Source organism: Castor canadensis, chromosome 5 (genome assembly GCF_047511655.1).
Source record: "Castor canadensis chromosome 5, mCasCan1.hap1v2, whole genome shotgun sequence".
Classification (NCBI taxonomy): domain Eukaryota; kingdom Metazoa; phylum Chordata; class Mammalia; order Rodentia; family Castoridae; genus Castor; species Castor canadensis.
Window position 1 is genome coordinate 108,837,566 of NC_133390.1, and position 18,650 is coordinate 108,856,215.

At 42.2% G+C, this 18,650-nt stretch overlaps 1 protein-coding gene across 9 annotated transcripts in view; it reads right to left on the bottom strand.

The window, feature by feature from the left end:
* Positions 1–1,100: 1,100 nt before the first annotated feature.
* The window catches only part of Schip1 (schwannomin interacting protein 1), a 708,363-nt gene continuing 690,813 nt past the window's right edge, over positions 1,101–18,650 (bottom strand). For all 9 annotated transcript variants that reach the window (XM_074073892.1, XM_074073893.1, XM_074073898.1 and 6 more), the window contains 5 exons: positions 11,131–11,248; positions 9,931–10,128; positions 8,975–9,098; positions 6,386–6,479; positions 1,101–1,738 (listed from right to left, as the gene is read on the bottom strand). In XM_074073892.1, the coding sequence (XP_073929993.1) occupies positions 1,687–1,738; positions 6,386–6,479; positions 8,975–9,098; positions 9,931–10,128; positions 11,131–11,248 (586 nt within the window). In that variant the 3' untranslated portion in view covers positions 1,101–1,686. The remainder of the gene's footprint in view (positions 1,739–6,385; positions 6,480–8,974; positions 9,099–9,930; positions 10,129–11,130; positions 11,249–18,650) is intronic.

Genomic DNA, 18,650 nt, shown 5'->3' on the forward strand with positions numbered 1-18,650 from the left:
TTAAAAGGCACTAAGGCCACACTGAGAACGATTGGCATCTGTAGGGTCAGACCAGTCAGTGGTCTCTGAAGCTACTCAGGTTAAGCTGAAGGTGAGAACTGCTGACTTAACGGCCGGTGTTGTCACTCACTGTACACAATGAGCAGCTGTGCTTGGACTCACAGGGCTGAGGTCACCCAGGAGACCCCTGACAGTTGATGTGGGACTTTAGGGTCCAGGTAGAGGACTACGGGCTACAACCTTTACCTTGTGGTGGGCAGCAACCTGCTCTGCCCAGCAGACAAAATGACATTTATTGCCTATGTGTTTTTATCTATTCTGAATGGAAATAATTGACTGAGTGAGGCTCATAAAAAGTGATTAGTGTTGTTTTGTTAAATACAAAAACTGCTATTCTTTTAATTACTTACAATACTTAACTGAGTAATTTTGAGAAAGGAGAATGGAGCTAGTTTTGTAAAGTTCTAGCTTCAGCTTACATCATGGACCTCACGGCAACACCAGGTGGCCCAGTGGTTCTGGAATGCTCAACTGCCCATCTCTGGTTTAGTTTATGTTCTCTAATCCCCGCGTGGACATCAGCTAAGGAAATCTATTTTCTGAAATTCTCTACCCAGTGGGAAACAGTCTAGAATCTATCGTAGACTTGAAAATGTTTTGAGACCAGTCAAGTGGCTGAAAGTTTTAAAATAGCACCAACTGGCCTTGCGAACAGAGTGAATGCAAACATCCTCTGCTCCCATGCTGAATTTGCTAAATAAGAGTTTTGAGGAAATAAGAGGCTCCAACAAGACCAGCAGCTATTAAAGGGTAAAGTGCTAGTATTTGAGACTGAGAGCTTCAAGAAGGAATGGAGAGGCTGGCTCTGATGTTACTGACCTTTGACCTATGCAGACTTTCTTATACTCACACTCACGTACACACGTTCACACACGCTGTGACCCGCACACTCACAGTCTCCCGGCAAGGAGCTATCTGGTCCACCTTCTGCAGCAATTGTGTTTTCACTGATAAAAACATCTTGGTGGGAATTTGAGCTGTAAAAGGGTTAAGGGCAAGGAAATACAGCCAGTTTTGTTAGTGAGGAAAAAGACATATCATATGAAACAAAGTTTTAATTTTTATTTTACATATTTATACATAAAACTTTCAAGGAACCCTCTGACTCCAACAGAATGTTAATAGCACATCTAAAAATGAACCTCAGGTAGTCAACATTCACAAAATGTTGAAAACTGATTAAAATATCCATATTACGGAGAGCTACAACGTCACTACGAGGCAGGCATGTATTTTTTGACTTGGATAGCACCGTCATTTACAGTTCTTTAAAACTACAGTGAAGAATGAAAGTAGTCAATGGGAAAATACTGCTCCAACTTAAAACCTCTAAAGAAATAAAAACAAAGTTAAAACTACCCTCTTTGATTAACCATGACTTGTGATGGTGTCAGTACTGTACATTTTTTGTAACAATATTTTATTAAAATGCCTGATATTAAGTGTCACAAGTAAAAAAAATGGAAATAAATTAAGAAGCAAAGGCCAATCACTGGACACGAAGCTTCAGACACTCTCAATGACTAACACTGACATTGTGTGTTTCCAGGCCACTGCTAGCAACAGCGTTTACAACCACAGAAGCAAAATAAATTTTAGCATGTCCTCTGCTTGGATGGCTTCTCTTCACTTTGCAGGCATTTTCTCTGCCATGTGCTTCTGCTGACTCTCAGCATGTCTGTGAAATTAAGAAGATAATTATTTAGCACTAAGAAGAAAGTTCTGAACTGCTTTTCAATCAACAGTTAAAATATCCTTCGAACCAAGGTTCGGAGTTACTCAAAGTGGAATACCTCAGAACCAAGTAAAAGCACTTTGTTTAAACCGATTAGACCTCTTTAATTTTTATAGTCTATATCTGATTCCTTCATTTCACTGACTAACTTGAGACTTATAGATATCACTACCTTGGAGAAGAGAAACATTGTGCTTAAAAGTGAAAAGCTGTAGGGGCTGGGCATGGTGACTCATGCCTGTAATCCCAGCTATTCAGGAGGTGGAGACCAGGAGGATCAAGGATAAATTATCAAGATTACATCTCAACAAATATTCTGGTTATGGTGGTGCACATCCATAATCTCAGCTATGTGGCAGGCATAGATAGGAGGACTGCAGTCTGCAGCTGGTCCCAGGCAAAAAATGTGAGACTCCATCCAAAAAACAACTAAAGCAAAAAAAGGCTGGGAGAGTGGCTCAAGTGGCCTAATAAATGTGAGGTCCTGAATTCAAACCCCAGTACTAACAGCAACAAAAAAGAGGTAAGTATGTGGGATACTTTCATCAACAAATATTTTAAAATGTGCCTTTCATATTCCAGGCACTGTGTCTGGTGATGGGGGTTTGGTGGTGAGCAAGACATGTTTCAATGAAGAGAGACAAGAAAGGAAACAGCAAATAAACGTTCGGGGCTGGGACTGGAGCTCAGCGCCTGAGCTACACATATGGGAGGCCTTGGGTTCGATCACCAGTACTGCAAAAACAAAACAAAACAAAACAGTTAAAAAATCCAAAACAGATGTGGTTGAGAATTAAGTGAGTGATTATCTAAACACACACATGTGGACACAATCCAGGGATTAGCTGAGGCTCTTGACAACTTGACATGCTTTCATAAAAACGGCTGTGGCCTTTGTGGCTATAAAGATTTCCATTTGGCATAAGTTCTTTCTCCTCAGCTAAACTTTCACACATAGTCACAGCAGTGAGGGGAGGCCAGGCTGAGGTGTGAGCCCAAAGTTAGCCAACCCAGCAACTGGATGGTGGGAACAGAGGAGGAGGAACGGCCAAGGTGTTGCATCCTCTGAATGCCCTTCCCAGAGAATGGTAGGACCCAAGGCTGCAAGAAGACAATGGTGTTGGACAATTTCAGGAAGTTATAAATTTGGCAAGAGAAAACCAGCCAAGGCTGTGTTTTCCAGCTGTAATGAGGGCTTAGGGACCACTGGTCTGTGCTCCTTGAACTTTGGTAGTTAGTGATGTCAAGTTTAACTCACTGCTTTTATGCAGAATGTCTCATAGCTATGGTGCAAGGAAGACAAACCACAAATACTTTCAGAAATAGGGAAGTGACAAGAGTGTCCTTGCCATTTGAGCAGTCCACAGATAAGTGGGTATATTTATTTGATAACAAAGACACTCAGGGAAAGGGTATCTCAGCTTCCCCATCCTTAAAAACACCAACCCTGCAGCAGACCACCCCATGGCCCTGTTTATTCGTACAGAGTGCTTTCGGTCATTTTCAAAAAGCAGCTTACACGCCTCACTTAAGCAAATTCAGCTTAAGAAACATGTTGAAGATGCCACTGTGGCTAGTTAAACTGCTTTAATACACATCTACATACGTGTGTGTGTGTGTGTGCGTGTATGCACGTGCGTAAACAACACACATTCCTTCTTTCTCTTTCTGAGAGGGAAAGAAAAGCAGAAGGTAAACAGCTTCAGAAAATATTGAAAGTTGGGTGTTCTTTTAAGCATATACACAAAGGTGGATTTCATTAAAATTTTAAACAAAGGAGGGAAAGGATTTCAGTCCATAAAGCTAAAAGGTTCTCATCAATAATTTACATGAAAGTCCTTTTGAAGATTAGTTTCACACAAACTCCACAAAGATGCCAACATTTTATTAACAATCATTATTGAGAGCCTACTATGTGCCAGGTGTCATCTCTGCTTTCAGGGATGGGAAGTTTTAGTCAGGTGGGGACAGACAGCAGACAAATGTATTAGTGCAAGTAGGCTCCACATGGGAGGAGAGGGCTGTTGCCAAGAACACCGAGAAGAGGGTCCCAATCCATGATGCCCGCTACGTGGCTGTTCATGGGTGGGAAACGCACCAGCTTGGAGTGGCTCGGGGCCAATCCCTAGTGCTCTGTCCTTCAGGATAAAGTCCTCCTGGGCCAGAACCGTTGCTCTGAGTTCGGTGGAGGTGTAAGAAGTCCTAAAGAACTGACAATCCATCCCAAGGCGAGGATGATGGATCAAAAGGGTCATGGAACCCAAATTGGTTCAGCCACTTTGGGTTATAATACACATACACATGGAAATGTCACAATGAAACTCTCTGAATAGCTATCTTAAACAAACAAAAATGCCTTTTTCAAAAAAATGGAGAACAGAAAGGTAAAACAGGTCTTATCTGGGGGTCGGTACCAGTGGGAGGATATAAGGAAAGGGTGAGGAGGGTGAATGTATTTTGCACACGTGTATGAAAATGGAAAAATGAGACCTGTTGAAACTCTGCCAGGAATGGAGGAAGAGGAGATACAGGAGAGTGATGGAGGGACGAATTTAACTGTGACATGTCGTTAGATTTTTGTAAATGTCACAATGTGCCTCCAGTACCACAATAATATAATAAAAATCAAACAAACAAACAACAAAAGGGTCATAGAAACTAGTGGTTCTCAAATTTGGCTACACCTAAGAATTACCCGGGAGCTTAGAAAAGCCACCCCACAGAATAGTGAAACCTGAACCTTTGAGGGAGGGACCCAGTATTTTATAAAGTTCCCCAGATGCTCTAATGAGCAACCAAAATTGAGATCCAGTGATCTGAGCTGATGTCTACAATGGTAGGAAAAGGTGCACAAAATTTCCCAGCAGTCCCTGCAGCCACCCTCTTGGCCTTGGGAGAGCTCCACAACTGCTCCCGTTAGGAATGGTTAAGCATTCTGGGCCTCCCCGTGAGCAAAGTCTCTTTTCTGCAGCAGGGACAGATGACTGGCTTCTTCCTACAGGTGGACTGGGAGAGACCATGCCCCTGTGCGTGGCAGGACTGCGTTGATTGAAGGGCCTCTCAAATACCACTAAACTAGTGACACCTCTCTGTACCCCATGATCCTGCCTGCCCCGTTCCCCAGGTCAGGATATAAAATCATGGATTGCAAGCTAAGAATCAGCCTGACACTTAGAGATGGGCGGAGCCCCTGTTGGTCCCCCTTGAAGAGGAATGCCCTCTGCTCTGAGGGGCACAGGAAAGTTCTCTGTTTTTACAAGCAAATCAGTTTATGGAAGAGCTCAGATGGTTTTTTGAAAAATGTAAGTCATGGCTGCATATTGCACCACTGATTTCCTATAAGTGGACTTCTATGCCATTCTTAGGATGAGAAGAAGGGGGTCTACTTTACACTTGCTCTTGGTGCAGTGCCCAAATCCGTCTGTAGATGGCAATAGTATTATTTGAGTAGTATGCCATTTCAGATGCAGGTACTATGCTCAGAGAGTAGAAGGCCAACTGTTTTTTGTTTGGTTGTGTGTTTTGTTTTGCTTTTATAGTGAAGGATAAGCCAATAAGATGTTTAAAGCATATAAAACAGAGTGTTGCCCATAGGTCTTAAAAAGAGCCTAAACACAGTTCTGTAGCATTTCGCTACAAAACAATTTCTGTAACATTTCATCATTAGGAAGTTACTTTAGTCACCATTACACATGGTAGCAGTCCTGTGGTAGGGGCTGAGAGCACTGTCATGTATGTTCTTTAAATTTCCCTGGGTTGGTCTGGACACCATGGGGCAAGCCCTCTGTTACTGCGACAAGCAGTGCTCTTTCATGGGGATCCTTCTACTCCAGGAACAACATTTCAGGATTTAATAGCGACTGTCTCCCTGTAAGTCTTACAGACTGTCTCAGTGAGTTTGAAATCATAGGAATACGTGCAGTATTTCATGTACTTGACCTGCACTGCTGTGCATGATGCGTAATGCACGCGTATGACAGGCTTTTCTAAGCAGAGCTCCAAAGCTGTGGGAGATCTCATCCAGCATTAGTCTGGCTGCTCGGTCCCCTGGGGAGGGAAGCAATTCCTTTCTTCTCTACAGAGAGGTGGCTGGAGCCAAATTCAGCTGGAAACTCAAGTTCTGGAATTTCCCCAAGGTGACAGCAATCTGGTGGCACTGGGGCTGCTGAAAGATGCCAGGGCTCCTGCTTTCCGGGCATGACAGGGACGATAAAGAACTGGGGTGCAGAATGGCCAGTGTCACTTTGTGGCAGAAACACCAGCATGCAATGGCTTAAGGCCAACTCCTTGGGGACAGTCCTTTAGGACAAAGTCCCCCTAGGCCAGAACTGTAGCCCGATTTAGGTGAAAGTATAAGAAGTCCTGATGTACTGACAACTCACGAGGGGAGAACGACTGCTAAAACACGGTGCATTTAGTCAGGACAAGTTCTGGTCACTTTCCTGTAAATGGCTATTGTCAGCAGGAGTTAGGTGCAATATATATGGATGTGAAAGATGAAGTTCTCTAGAGTCAATTCTTGACCTAATTCTTAAATTTCAGACCACCTGAGCTTCCTTCCTCCTTTGGAAAGGGTGAAGCCAGACTGACCTGGTCAAGTCTTCGATGTCCACCAGCATAGCATCTTGCTCCGTGTGCAGCTCATCCCGGATGAGAAGCAGCTGGACCAACTCTTCATTCAAGCCTGGGGCAAAGAAAGAGCATTTAGAGATAGATCAAGCTGCACCCAAGTCAGAGCATGTAATTATGTAAGTATGCATGTTCTGTAGACACATAAATACAAACAGACACCCAGGAAAGACATTTTTTAAAAGGTAGACTTCTCATATTAGACATTTCATATTTAATGTACACTTCTCATATGCCCAGGTCATCCACTGGAAGCATGACTAGTCTGTATCATTAAAGAAGTGCTGGAAGGAGTAAAGCTTGATGTACAGGTTGAATATTCCTTATCCAAAATGTTTGGGGCAGAAGTGTCTAAGATTTCAATGTTTTTTTTTTTTTTGAGTTTGGAAATATTCACATAGACTTTCCTGATTGAGCATACCTACTCCAAAAATCCAAACTCTGAAATCCTTCAAAATTTGAAACATTTTGAGCATTTCAGAGCATTCTGGATTTCAGATACAGACGTTCAGCCTGTATTTTCAACTACATTCACAGTACAGGGAGAAAAGAAACTGTAAACTGTTAGAAAAAGCAGGATTTTGTTTGAAGAAATGTGAACAAAGTTGGGAGTGCATCCATTTTTCCATCCATCATCACCAGGAGGTTCTGGCTTGCACTGGGAGTCCAGGGGAGCCCCTCGGCTCTCCACAGTGCCATATCACAGGCCCAGCTGGGGAGGGAAGTTCAAAGACTTTACATGGCTTTAGGAAAGGGAACGATAGATATCTGGAATAGTCAGATGTGTAAGACCTGAAGAAATAACCTTTAAAGTCTCTGGAAAAAAGGGTGTCTAGAAAAGTATTCCTTACACTTAGATCAGGAATAAAATATATATTAATGGAAGCATTTCTAATCATCCTGATTAGACCGCTGGGTTAATGTGGTCCCTTGAAACAGATGAACAAACACCGGGCCTCTCTTGTTTCACCCCATCATGAGAAAGTAAGAATTATAGCTGCTAGGCCCAGACAGAGGCAGGGGGAGCTCTGGGCAGGGAAGTGACAGAAATGAGAGGTGCTTTTAGAGATCCTGACTTCAAATGATGCATTTATCTGCCTTTAGTTCAGACCAGCTTCCAATTTAAAAAAGAGAGAAAATCATGCAAAGAGGTCTCAAATTCCATCTGCTTCTAAAAAGAAGGATTCCACGGCAATTTTATTATTTAAGAGCCTAAGGAAGATGCTTCAGTGGTAAAATACCAGAAAGCCTTATCAGTCCTTGAATGAATAACATTCCTAGATATTAATTCTCAACTGAAATTAAAATATAGTTGTAAAATTTTTAAAAATCTGGTGAACCTATGCTTTCTTAATTGAAATCTTAAATCCTTTCTCCCAATTTTAAAATAATACTGAGTGTATTAACTTGGCACTGAATATATCCAATTTTCTATTTTGACCTAGTGAAAAACATTTATTTTTCCCACTGTGCTCTTGGGTAGCTTTCTATCCTGACACTGAGTAGTATCCAAGCCCTTAGTGTACATGAGGCTTTTTTCTACTATGAAAGTTTAAACTTTCTGCTATGGAAATTTTGGAACTGATACAGTAGTAGAGAGCATAGTTTAATGAAGCCTCAGGTATCCAACCAGCTCAATAATGATCAACCCATGGCCAATCTTGAATCACCCGTTTCTCCTACTGCACCATTTGAAAGCAATCCCAAACATCATATTCAGTCATCAGTGCTTCAGTGTGTACCTTTAAAGGCTGAGTTCTAATTCACATGACCACTAGACTTTTATCTTACCTAAAATAAATAAATCTTGAATAAAACAGTCAGTGTTCAAATTGCCCTGCTTGGCTTATAAGGCAGTTTGGTTTGCATTCAGTTGGTATGTCTCCTGACTTCCTTTTAATCTGTAAATTCACAAGATTCTATGGAATCACACATTCCAGAGACTGGAGGGATGGTGAGTTCCTCTGACTACAATGCCTAGTGAGAATGCTGTCGCATTCACTGGGTCACCCCACTGCCTGTTATCTGCAAGACCAATGGCCTCGAGTGAGAGCCACTCACCGCCCCTTCTGCACTTCTGTGAGAGGCCCCTTTTAATTCTGGGGGAAAAGTCCATACTTTGCTTCTGTAATTTTCACATATTGGTCACATATACCTTCACCACCTAGAATCTTGCAAAATAAGCCTAATTTGATTTCATTGATGATGCTACTTAACACAGATGTATACACAAGTAAAGTCCAAGGTATACTTATTTAATAAGTGACTTGTAACTACCGAACTGTACTCTAGATGTTGTGAGTTAAATGCAGCTAGGAGCTGGGGATTCAAGATAAATAAAAAGGACCCATAACCATGGACAACCTTGAAAACTTCTGAAAGCTTCTGAAGTTTAAACATTTTAGTTTAAAAAGCAACAAAAACAAACAAATGCCTTGTGACTCTCTTCTGTTCCTTGCAACACACAAGAGCAGCCCAGTGAAAGCACCGTACCACTGTCCTGTCAGGTTTTGGGTGTTACACTCATGTCCAAGTAGGTCTCCCACTTACTTTCGATCTGGGAATGGAGGTCATTGACTATCACTTGTAGCTGCCCAATGGTCATGTCTCTCAGGTCGGCAGGCTTCAAACTTCTTTTCATCAAGCATTCACTTATATGAGGTAAGTGTGGCAGCTGAGGACACGAAGGGGCAGAAGGGGAGGTGTCAACAGAGCCGCACACCCTGAACATGGGGCCGAGTTTTCTCTTATGAGATCCTCCTTCCCCACTGCAACTCAGGTTCGGCGCTCTCCTGAGTCTGTGACCTCCCCAACTTGGGGCCCGAGCACACACCCCGCATTGCACAACTATGCTCTTTGCATTAAAACGCTCTCTTACCTGCATCCAAAGCTTTCTGATTGATGTTTAACACAAATGAGTCACCAAGGGGCATATATCATATCAATGGCATGGATAAACTGATAATGTCAGCTCTGTTTAATAACGTACACTGTTCCACAAGCACCATGTGATGTGCTGGGAGTGCCTATCTCCCCATTTCACAGATGACAAGAGTGAGACTTGGGTCATTTACCCAGAATCCCACGGCAGTAATGGCAGAGTGAAATTTAACTTCAAAGTTCAGAAGTCTTAGTCAACTATGCTATACTGTCTCCCTGAAAAGGAGGGAATAAGAATTATAATAGTGAGTCCACCACAGTTAACAGGTTCTTAAACCAACGTTGCTTGAAGGGAATTTAAATATTCCTACAACGGCCAATATTATCCTTCAGAAACATAGTAAATCTGAATCAAGAACAGTGTACTTTTGTGAAATCCTCGCTTATGTGTCTTTCGGTGTGACAGTAAGAAGGAAAAGGAAACTTATTTCTCAATGACAGTGTTTTTTACAAACTGCCTTGGAGAACCCCAAGTTTGCACAACTCTGGGAGAGGACCGGGAAGCATCAGGGTTGCATTGAAGCCCCAGACGCCGGCCACCCTGCGCCTCAGCCTTTGCTGCTTACGAGATCAGCGACGGGAGACTTTTTCCTGTTCTGCTTTTCCACCTCGACTTGCATTTTGGCCATTGGTTTGGCCATGGCAAGGGCCATTTTGGCTTCAGCTTGCAATTTCTTTTGCCTTGTAAGGAAGTCCATGTCATCCAAAGATTCAGACTCCTCTTCAGTAGTGTCGCGATCGGAATAGGAAGAACTCTGTTTGCTCTGTAAAGGAAGAGAGAGCAGCCTGAGCGCCCGTGGTTTGGGGACAGCCCATGGCATTCCCTGAGCCCTCTATCAGAGTGGCTGGAGGTCCCTCTGTCACCTCCACCCGCTGCTTCATTAGATCTACACCAATCTCAAGTAACTTAAAGAAGGCCTATTTTATAATGGACTTTGACTTTAGCATAAATAAAAAGAGCAGAATAATAATGGGGAAATATTAACAAATATAAAACCCAGACCTAAGACACTGTGTTGGTCATCGGAGTAGGCAGGACCTCAGGTTCCAAAGATGTTCTGATGGTGCTCTGTGCTTAGTAACCAACAAAGTTTCCTACTTGTTGGTTTTGGTTAAAAAAAAGAAAGACCTCACAGAGAGGGAAAAAATCCCAGTAGCTAGCACTCATTATTATTCAGCCTTCTGTAAAATGTGGGAATGAGGTCATATTTCTAATCCCAATGGGGCTGGATTTTTATTTATCATATTTTCCCTTTATAACTTTTTTTGATACAGGGTCACCCTAGGTACCCAAGGCTGGCCTCAAACATATGATTGTTCTGCCATAGCTTCCTGAGTGCTGGGATTACAGATATATCCCACCATGCTCAGCTCAGCTTGTCTTTATAATTTAAAGAGCACATGTGGCCGGGGGTATAGCTCAGTGATAGCTTGTCTAGCATTCATGAAGGCCAGAGTTCAATCCCCAGTACTGCACATAAACAAACAAAAAATTAAAGCTTCACCCTTTAAAGTAAAAAAAATCTGGTTCTATAAAAAAAAAATAAAGCAAGCATATGAAATCTGTCATTAACTTTAATAAACTTTATATATCTTTATTGTATCACAACTTTGGCTTTTCAATCAGTATAAAGTTCTAGAAGCAGACACTTCTAAGAGACTTTTGTTTTCAATCTCTGGAATGTTTGCTCCTGATTCACAATGGAACAGAAGCAAAAAAGCCAGAAAGCACAGGCCAGCTGCAGCTGGGAGCCGTGAGGACTTACCATGGGAGACAAGGGGGTGTCCAAGCTGGTTTCGGTCTTACTGTCATCGGCATCACTGTCCTTATCACTGCCACTGTCATTGACAAAGCAGATCTGCAGGTTCATCCCACTCTGCAGTCTGGAGAGAAACAAAGAGGACGCTATTCTACTTGGCTAGCTGGTATTTGGCTGTAGCAATAGAACAGAATTTGCTGGCAGAAAGTAGTGGTTTTAGATGCTTTTCATGAGAAGGAGTAAGGGAGTGCTATTATTCTCCACTTTTAATTGATAACTCTAATTAGAGGACTATCTAATATTCTATTGGTATTTTCTTTTGTCCACATTGATTTCATGCTTGGTGAAAAACAGAACAATTTAAGGCCATACATTATAGCACACAGGGCAATACCAAACACATAGAAACGCACAATAAAAAAATTGTCAGAAGTTTGCAGATCAAGATGAACATGAACTCTGTCCTTGGCAGTCCTGTCAGGCAGGACAATCCAAAGAAACTCACTAGAGCCAGCATTCCAAGGCCACAGCTCTCTGCAGAAAGACACCCCCTGCCAGTAGAATAGGGTCACCTGAAAGAAACCTTTATTTAAGGCAGTTGCCAAAAGCCAATGGAGGGAGCTCATTTTCTCTCACTGAGAGAGAAACACCACAGGTTCACTTTAGAGAAATGCAAGGAAACCCGAAAGCCAGTCAGAAGAAGCAGAGGTTGGATGCAGCAAGGTTCTGCCCATGGCCTCCTGACAGCGGAAGGGATAGAGACCTCCCAGGAGCTCATTATGGTGTATGGTAACTCTTTATGCCCCAGGACAGATGTTGTCAGAAATATGGTCACAAAGGGTAACTCCGCCAGGCATTTCTGTGCACTTGGCCACAAGGCAGATCCCAGCTTCCTTTGGAAGGGGCACACATCCCAGCACATTTTGGTGGTGAGGAGCTTTTAAAGAAGTACTTTTCTTAGCCTATTTAGTAGCCTGGTCTCTGTGTGAGCTAAGCATAGAAAAAGGAAAAGCAGGAGTTTCCTAAGCAAGAAGACATCATAGGAAGTAGATCTCAGGCAGGTTGGAGTAGAAGACATGGAATTTGCCCTGAAATGCAAATGCATTTCAAATAGAAATGCAAATAGACACTTATTTGATAAAATTTGTATTTTTAAAAAAATTCTGATGGTAGTGATGCTTTGTAGACATTTCTCAAAAGACAGATTTAAAATGTGTTTTTGATTAAAAAACAATACAGAACCCAGAAAAAAGAATGACTGATTTAACATAGGCACTGTAGTTGTTGCAGGTGTGTACTGCCACCTATTGTTCAATTTTGTAATTACTCATTTCCCCTTTAAGGAAGTGCAGCCTATTCCCCAGTATGTCCACAGGCAAGGAGGCTGGGACCAGGCTAGTGGGTGGCTGGCAATAGGTTCCCATGTGATCAGCTCATGGGGTGCTTGATGTCAGCTGGACTACGGTTCCAAATCCTTACTTCTTTCTCCAGGTACATAGTACATGTTCTATGAACCTCAGTTTCCTCATCTGTAAAATGGTATAGATGAGTAACACACACCTCAGTGCTTAGCAGGAAGGATTAAGAGTTCATTCAGAATTTGGAGTGGGTAGGTGCTCTGTATAGGTTAACTGTCTTCCTTTCTCTACTTATTAAAAGGAACGCAGAATTTTAGAGGCAATGTGACTTTCTAAATGTATGTCTAAAGTCACTTATTCTAATACATCTCGCCTTGCCACAGCAATTCCTGATATAAAATTAACTCTCTGACAGAGTGTACTCCAGCTGTCTTTATCTATCAGGTGGCCTGCCCTCTTGTTGTGCTGGGATTTGCCTCCTTTTAAACTTTTTTCCACGTATTCCTCCCCCCACCAACAGAAATAGAGTATGTTGAGGCTTTCCTTTGATCCATTTTAATTAAGTTTAAAAATTTTTAATAGCCATGTGTCGGTCTAAAATAAGACCAACCCACTTTTAACAATAAAACTCAAGATCTGCGGTTTGGAAGATGACGAGAAAGAAAATTTTGCAAGTTAAAAAGAGACACACTTTGGGGTTGGGGGAGAGGTGGCACAATGTAGACACATATAAGTAAATGCAAAAACGATAAAAAATGTAAATATTATATTAAAAAAAGACACATTTTTTTTTTGTAAAGACTATAGGGAAAAATTTTTTTTTTCATTTTTCTTTTATTATTCATATGTGCATACAAGGCTTGGTTCATTTCTCCCCCCTGCCCCCACCCCCTCCCTTACCACCCACTCCACCCCCTCCCGCTCCCCCCCTCAATACCCAGCAGAAACTATTTTGCCCTTATCTCTAATTTTGTTGTAGAGAGAGTATAAGCAATAATAGGAAGGAACAAGGGGTTTTGCTGGTTGAGATAAGGATAGCTATACAGGGCATTGACTCACATTGATTTCCTGTGCGTGGGTATTACCTTCTAGGTTAATTCTTTTTGATCTAACCTTTTCTCTAGTTCCTGGTCCCCTTTTCCTATTGGCCTCAGTTGCTTTAAGGTATCTGCTTTAGTTTCTCTGCATTAAGGGCAACAAATGCTAGCTAGTTTTTTAGGTGTCTTACCTATCCTCACCCCTCCCTTGTGTGCTCTCGCTTTTATCATGTGCTCATAGTCCAATCCCTTTGTTGTGTTTGCCCTTGATCTAATGTCCACATATGAGGGAGAACATACGATTTTTGGTCAAAAAAGACACATTTTAAAGGTAACCTAGTTCAATCTGAGATGTAGCCTTTTCTATTTTTGAATAAAGACTTGCAAAGAAGCACCTGGCCACTGGATATACAGATTATAAAAATAAAAAAATAGCCTACAATACTATTACAAAACAAACTTTAAGTTGCCCAAAGATCTAGATTTCATACTGAAGAAAGTCTGACTAACTTCTGTTGTTCTGTGCAGGATCAACTCAGACCTAAAGCAACCATCACACAGTTTCGAGCTCAGGAGAGGCAAACGGAAAGGTTTAGAAGTGGGGTGAAATGAAAAATGCCTCAGGTAAAATTCAGAAAATCGCCTTAGTACCACATTATCACTGTAGGAAACTAAGCAGATCTTCTTATGGCGAGACTTATAATTCCTTGTAGTGATAATCACCAAGAATGTTCCTCGCAGGAAAAGGAAATGATATGACATCACAGCTAATGGTTCAGAGGGGATTTTAGCAAAGACATCTTAAACAGGCTCAGGTTTCAAGAAGGATTTGTTTGCCTTTAGCCTTTAAGAGGGTTTTAAGTGGAAGACAGCTTTGGGTGAAACTCAGTCATAGTTCCTCTGAAGGCCTTTGTGCCATAGGGTCAAAGAACAGATAACCCCTGCTCCAGGATCCTCTCCTCCCTGGTGATGCACGCAGTTCTGAAAACTGTGACTCCCTGGGCTTCTACTTGCTCACACTACAGTGTATCTGACCTCCCAAACAAAATTCAGGTGCAAGGGGGCTTAATTTGCCTGGATCTCTCAAGCCCAGTCTGAATTGAAAACAAGACCTTTATCATATGAATTAGAGATAACATTTCAAGGTGTCTAATTCGGGTGACTTGATGTTTTGAGTAGGCTTTAGCAAGCATTGCATGCACGAGGCTGCTGGCAGTCTGCCTTGCCATTTGGTTTTATTTTTGAAAGGTCCAGGTGGCAGTTATTCCAGAAACCACTTCTTCCTTATGCATCATGAGGCAACTGAAACCAAACAGTGCTTCCCAGAGGTACTGACAGGTACACTGGGGTCTGGAAGAGAGTTCTAGATGGAGAAGTTTCAGAACTTGAAGAGATAAAGCCTATGTATATCTTTTGGACATCTCAGCAGAAGTGGCTTCCTGTGGACACTAGAGCTTAAAAATGCTGCTAAGATTGGTATACGCTCCACCTGCGTGATGTAAGTCTAATCCCAGCAACTCAGGAGGTGGAGGCAGAAGAATTGTGAGTTTGAGGCCAGCCTGGGATACACAGGGAGACTTATCTTAAAGAAACAAGGGTTGGGGATGTAGCTCCATGGCCAAGTGTCACCTGGCATGCATAAAGTCCTGGGAAGGGGTGGGGGGTTAATTTCCAACCACCCCCAAGAAAAAAGATAACACTTTTTCAAAATACAGGTGTAAGACCAGATTACTCCTGGAGAGAACCAATGTGATGGTCCTAAAGTTTGCTGGAGAATTGCAGAAGGGCAGCAGCCATTGTAAATCAGGCATCTGGTCTTGATCTTGGGCTGGTCTGAGGCTGGCTCTGAGGCCCAGAACTCTTCGCTGTTTTTCACTTTCAGAGATGAGAGTCTTCCAGCACCAGCAGAGACCACCAGCATCCACACACAAGTATTTAGGATTCTTTGGTAAGATTTCACTCTCCTCCACCCCCAGAATCTTAGTTCACTTCACTTGAAGTGTTACACTGAACTTCAATTTAACAGTATGGTCATTTCCATTCTCTTCTTGAGCTGTGTCATCACCTGTGGGTCACAGGTAAGAGATGCTAAACCAGAAGCCAAGCAACAGGCCCCACACTGGTGACAGCTGGATATAAAATAAAGCATAGTCCCGGTTCTACCCTCCTTGTCTGTACCCTTTCTATGATGTGACTTTGCAGGCTTTCCCATCCAGAAGTGGTTTATTTCTCTACCTCTGGGCTGGCCTTGGGACTTGTCTTGGAAGTAACAAAGGGCAGGTGAAGTAACAATGGATGGTTCAGCTGCGGTGTCCTCCTCAGGGAACTCTGACATGGCCCTCAGAATAAGTCCAGGCTGGCTTGTTGGTGGATGGGTGACTCTGGAGCAGACACATATGACAGTCCAGCCATGGGCAGTAAAGGCACCTCACTGACTTCCACCCTGCGACAGACACCAAGCTTGGATCAGTAGACCTGTCCTAATAGGCTCCTACACAGAAATAAATGCTATCAATGTATGCTACTGATATATGTGTGTGTGTGTGTGTGTGTGTGTTACATGCATCATCGTTGTGCAATAGCTAACCTGAACAAAGTCACAAAAAAAGAGACTACAGGCTGTACTCTTGATTTGTGCAGCCTCTCCTTATGCTACACTTGATCTCAGGTTTGGATTTATTAGATCCTGTGTGTGTGTGGAAGTACAATATTAAAGGGATATACCTGCTGTAGGTGCTTACAATTTTAAGGACGCTATATGGCTTCCCTTGATAAACAGAGCCAGAGGAAACCTCCCATATGCCTACAGATTTCAAGCATGCATTGCTCACTATCCATCTACCACCAGTGTGACTGTGAGCCATTGGGGTTATCAATATCCCCAACTAGTTTGTGGCCAAAGCCATTAAAATATATTATAGCCATTTATTTTAATAGATCTTTGGTGCATTATTCAAAGGTTTAGGTAAGTTTTAGCTATACTGTATGTGTGATGGTGTCTCTGCAGAATGTATCAAGGGACGTCAAAACAAGACACTGCTACTCCAAAAGTAATTGTAAAGTACTATTTCCATCCCATGAACTCTGCCTCCTCCTTGTCTTTTCCCTACTGACTATTCCACGTTGACATTTACCATGAGTTACAGAAAGCCCTATGATGTTTAAAAAAAATAAAAAAGGATGGAAAGCAAAGTTTCTGCTTCCCAACATTAGTTATTATGAAAATACAATGCTGTATCTTATTTTGTTTCAGTGGGTTGTGTTAACAACTCTCTTTTGCTAAGGGGGCGTGCAACGCAGTAGGATAATAATTTATGGGACTTTAAGAAAGAATGCTATTTGTATAACAGCTGCAAATATTGCTGGTTCAACACATACCATGGTCACACAAAAGTATTAGAAGTGATTTTTACAGGTAGAGAAAAGGGTTGTTTAACTGCTCATTCATTTATTCATTTATGTAATGATCGGGCAATAACTGCTCCGGAAACCCCACAGTCCAACAGGCTGGTACTGAGTAGGTGCTGTTCCCTCTGCCCAGGGTGCACTTTCTAGTTTGCTGCAGTCCTCACTACTCTGCACTGTTTTTTTTCCCCCTATTTTCCATTCTCCACTGATTTTCAGCTGGGATGCTTCACTCACTTACCTTGGCCCCTAAAGGCATATTATGGTTCATGACCCCTATAGTAAGTGGATGCATAGTAGTTAAGTCAGGAACAAAAACCAGGTCTTCTAACAGGCATCACGAGTTTGGAATGTGAGTTGCAATGTATAAACAGAATAGTAGAAGATACAGGTTGGAAGGGAACTCAAACATCACTTAGTAGACGCTCCTTCTCTTATACATGAGAAAACAAACACTGTGGCAGTCTGTTAACAAAGTAAGGTGCTAACCAAGATGTAAGGTGCTTCAGAAGAAAGGTCATGGTGAATTAGGCTTGGAGGGAAATGAACGTAAGAGAGGCGGGGAGGCCACCCCCTCCCTCCTGCCCCCAGCAAGAGTTGTTTCTAACTAGAGTCAAAGAGTGGGTTGTCAGGGCTGGGGTGGGGATGGACAGGCGACATCATGTTTCTTTAAGTCCTGTCCTGATCCCACATCTAACAGGACTCAGGCCTTTGGTTTCTGCAGCAAAAGCCAGGGAAGACAACTCTAAAGACAGCTGGACTGTGACTGGCCCTGTCAGGCTTCTCTGAATCCTACATATATTTTCCTGCTTCCTCTAAGGATGTTCTAGATCCTTCCATTTGTACATGTTAAGATGGCGGCTGGTAGGCACCCAACACCTCACAGCCCAGAAGCTTCTCTCTGGCATAAGCAGCTAACAGAAGGGGGGACTACCATTCACCAGCTTTTCTTGGAAGAAGTGTCACCCGGTTTCTAACCCTGTGTCCAGGGAGCTGTAAATACGTGCATTCCTCAGACAGCTGTTGGTTCTCATTGCACATCAGTGTCCACTTTTTTCACTAATGACCACTTTGATGTAATTGAATTTGGAATTATAGGATCTTAATGTTGGGAAAATGGATTCTCACTAGAAACATCTTCTAGAACAAATGAAAATCAGAACGAGGCCTCCTCTGCTACTAGTAAGAAATGGTCATCAATCTTCATGCCAAATGGGGTGTGTTTTCATCTTAATTGACACTGGATGATTTCCAAGCAGTCTGTATTCTGAGATCTAAAAAGTTGTGATTTTTTAGGTATCTGTTAGGTGCTGAGCACTTTATAAACCTTACCTGTGCCCCTCAGACACACAGGAAGGAAGGGTTGCATCCCTTGTCATACATGAGAACACAAACCTCAGAAAGGTTAAATTGCACTAAGTCACAAAATTGGTACCTTACTCTAGGAGAGGCTGTCTTAAGGGGCCAGGGCACCTTAAGAAGAAAGAATGAATTTATTAATGGAAGAAAAAAAGAGAAGAAACATGGAAAAAGAAAGCAAAATAAGAACAAAAATGAAAGTAATTATGTAAAATATATGACGTCATTACGCAGCAGTAAGAATATACACATCATAGAAGAAATATGAATGCTCCCGATATATTGTTAAGTGAAAAGACAGGCTACCAAACAATAGCTATAGTAGGATTCCAATTGAACAAATTAAAAATGTGGAGCTATATGCATG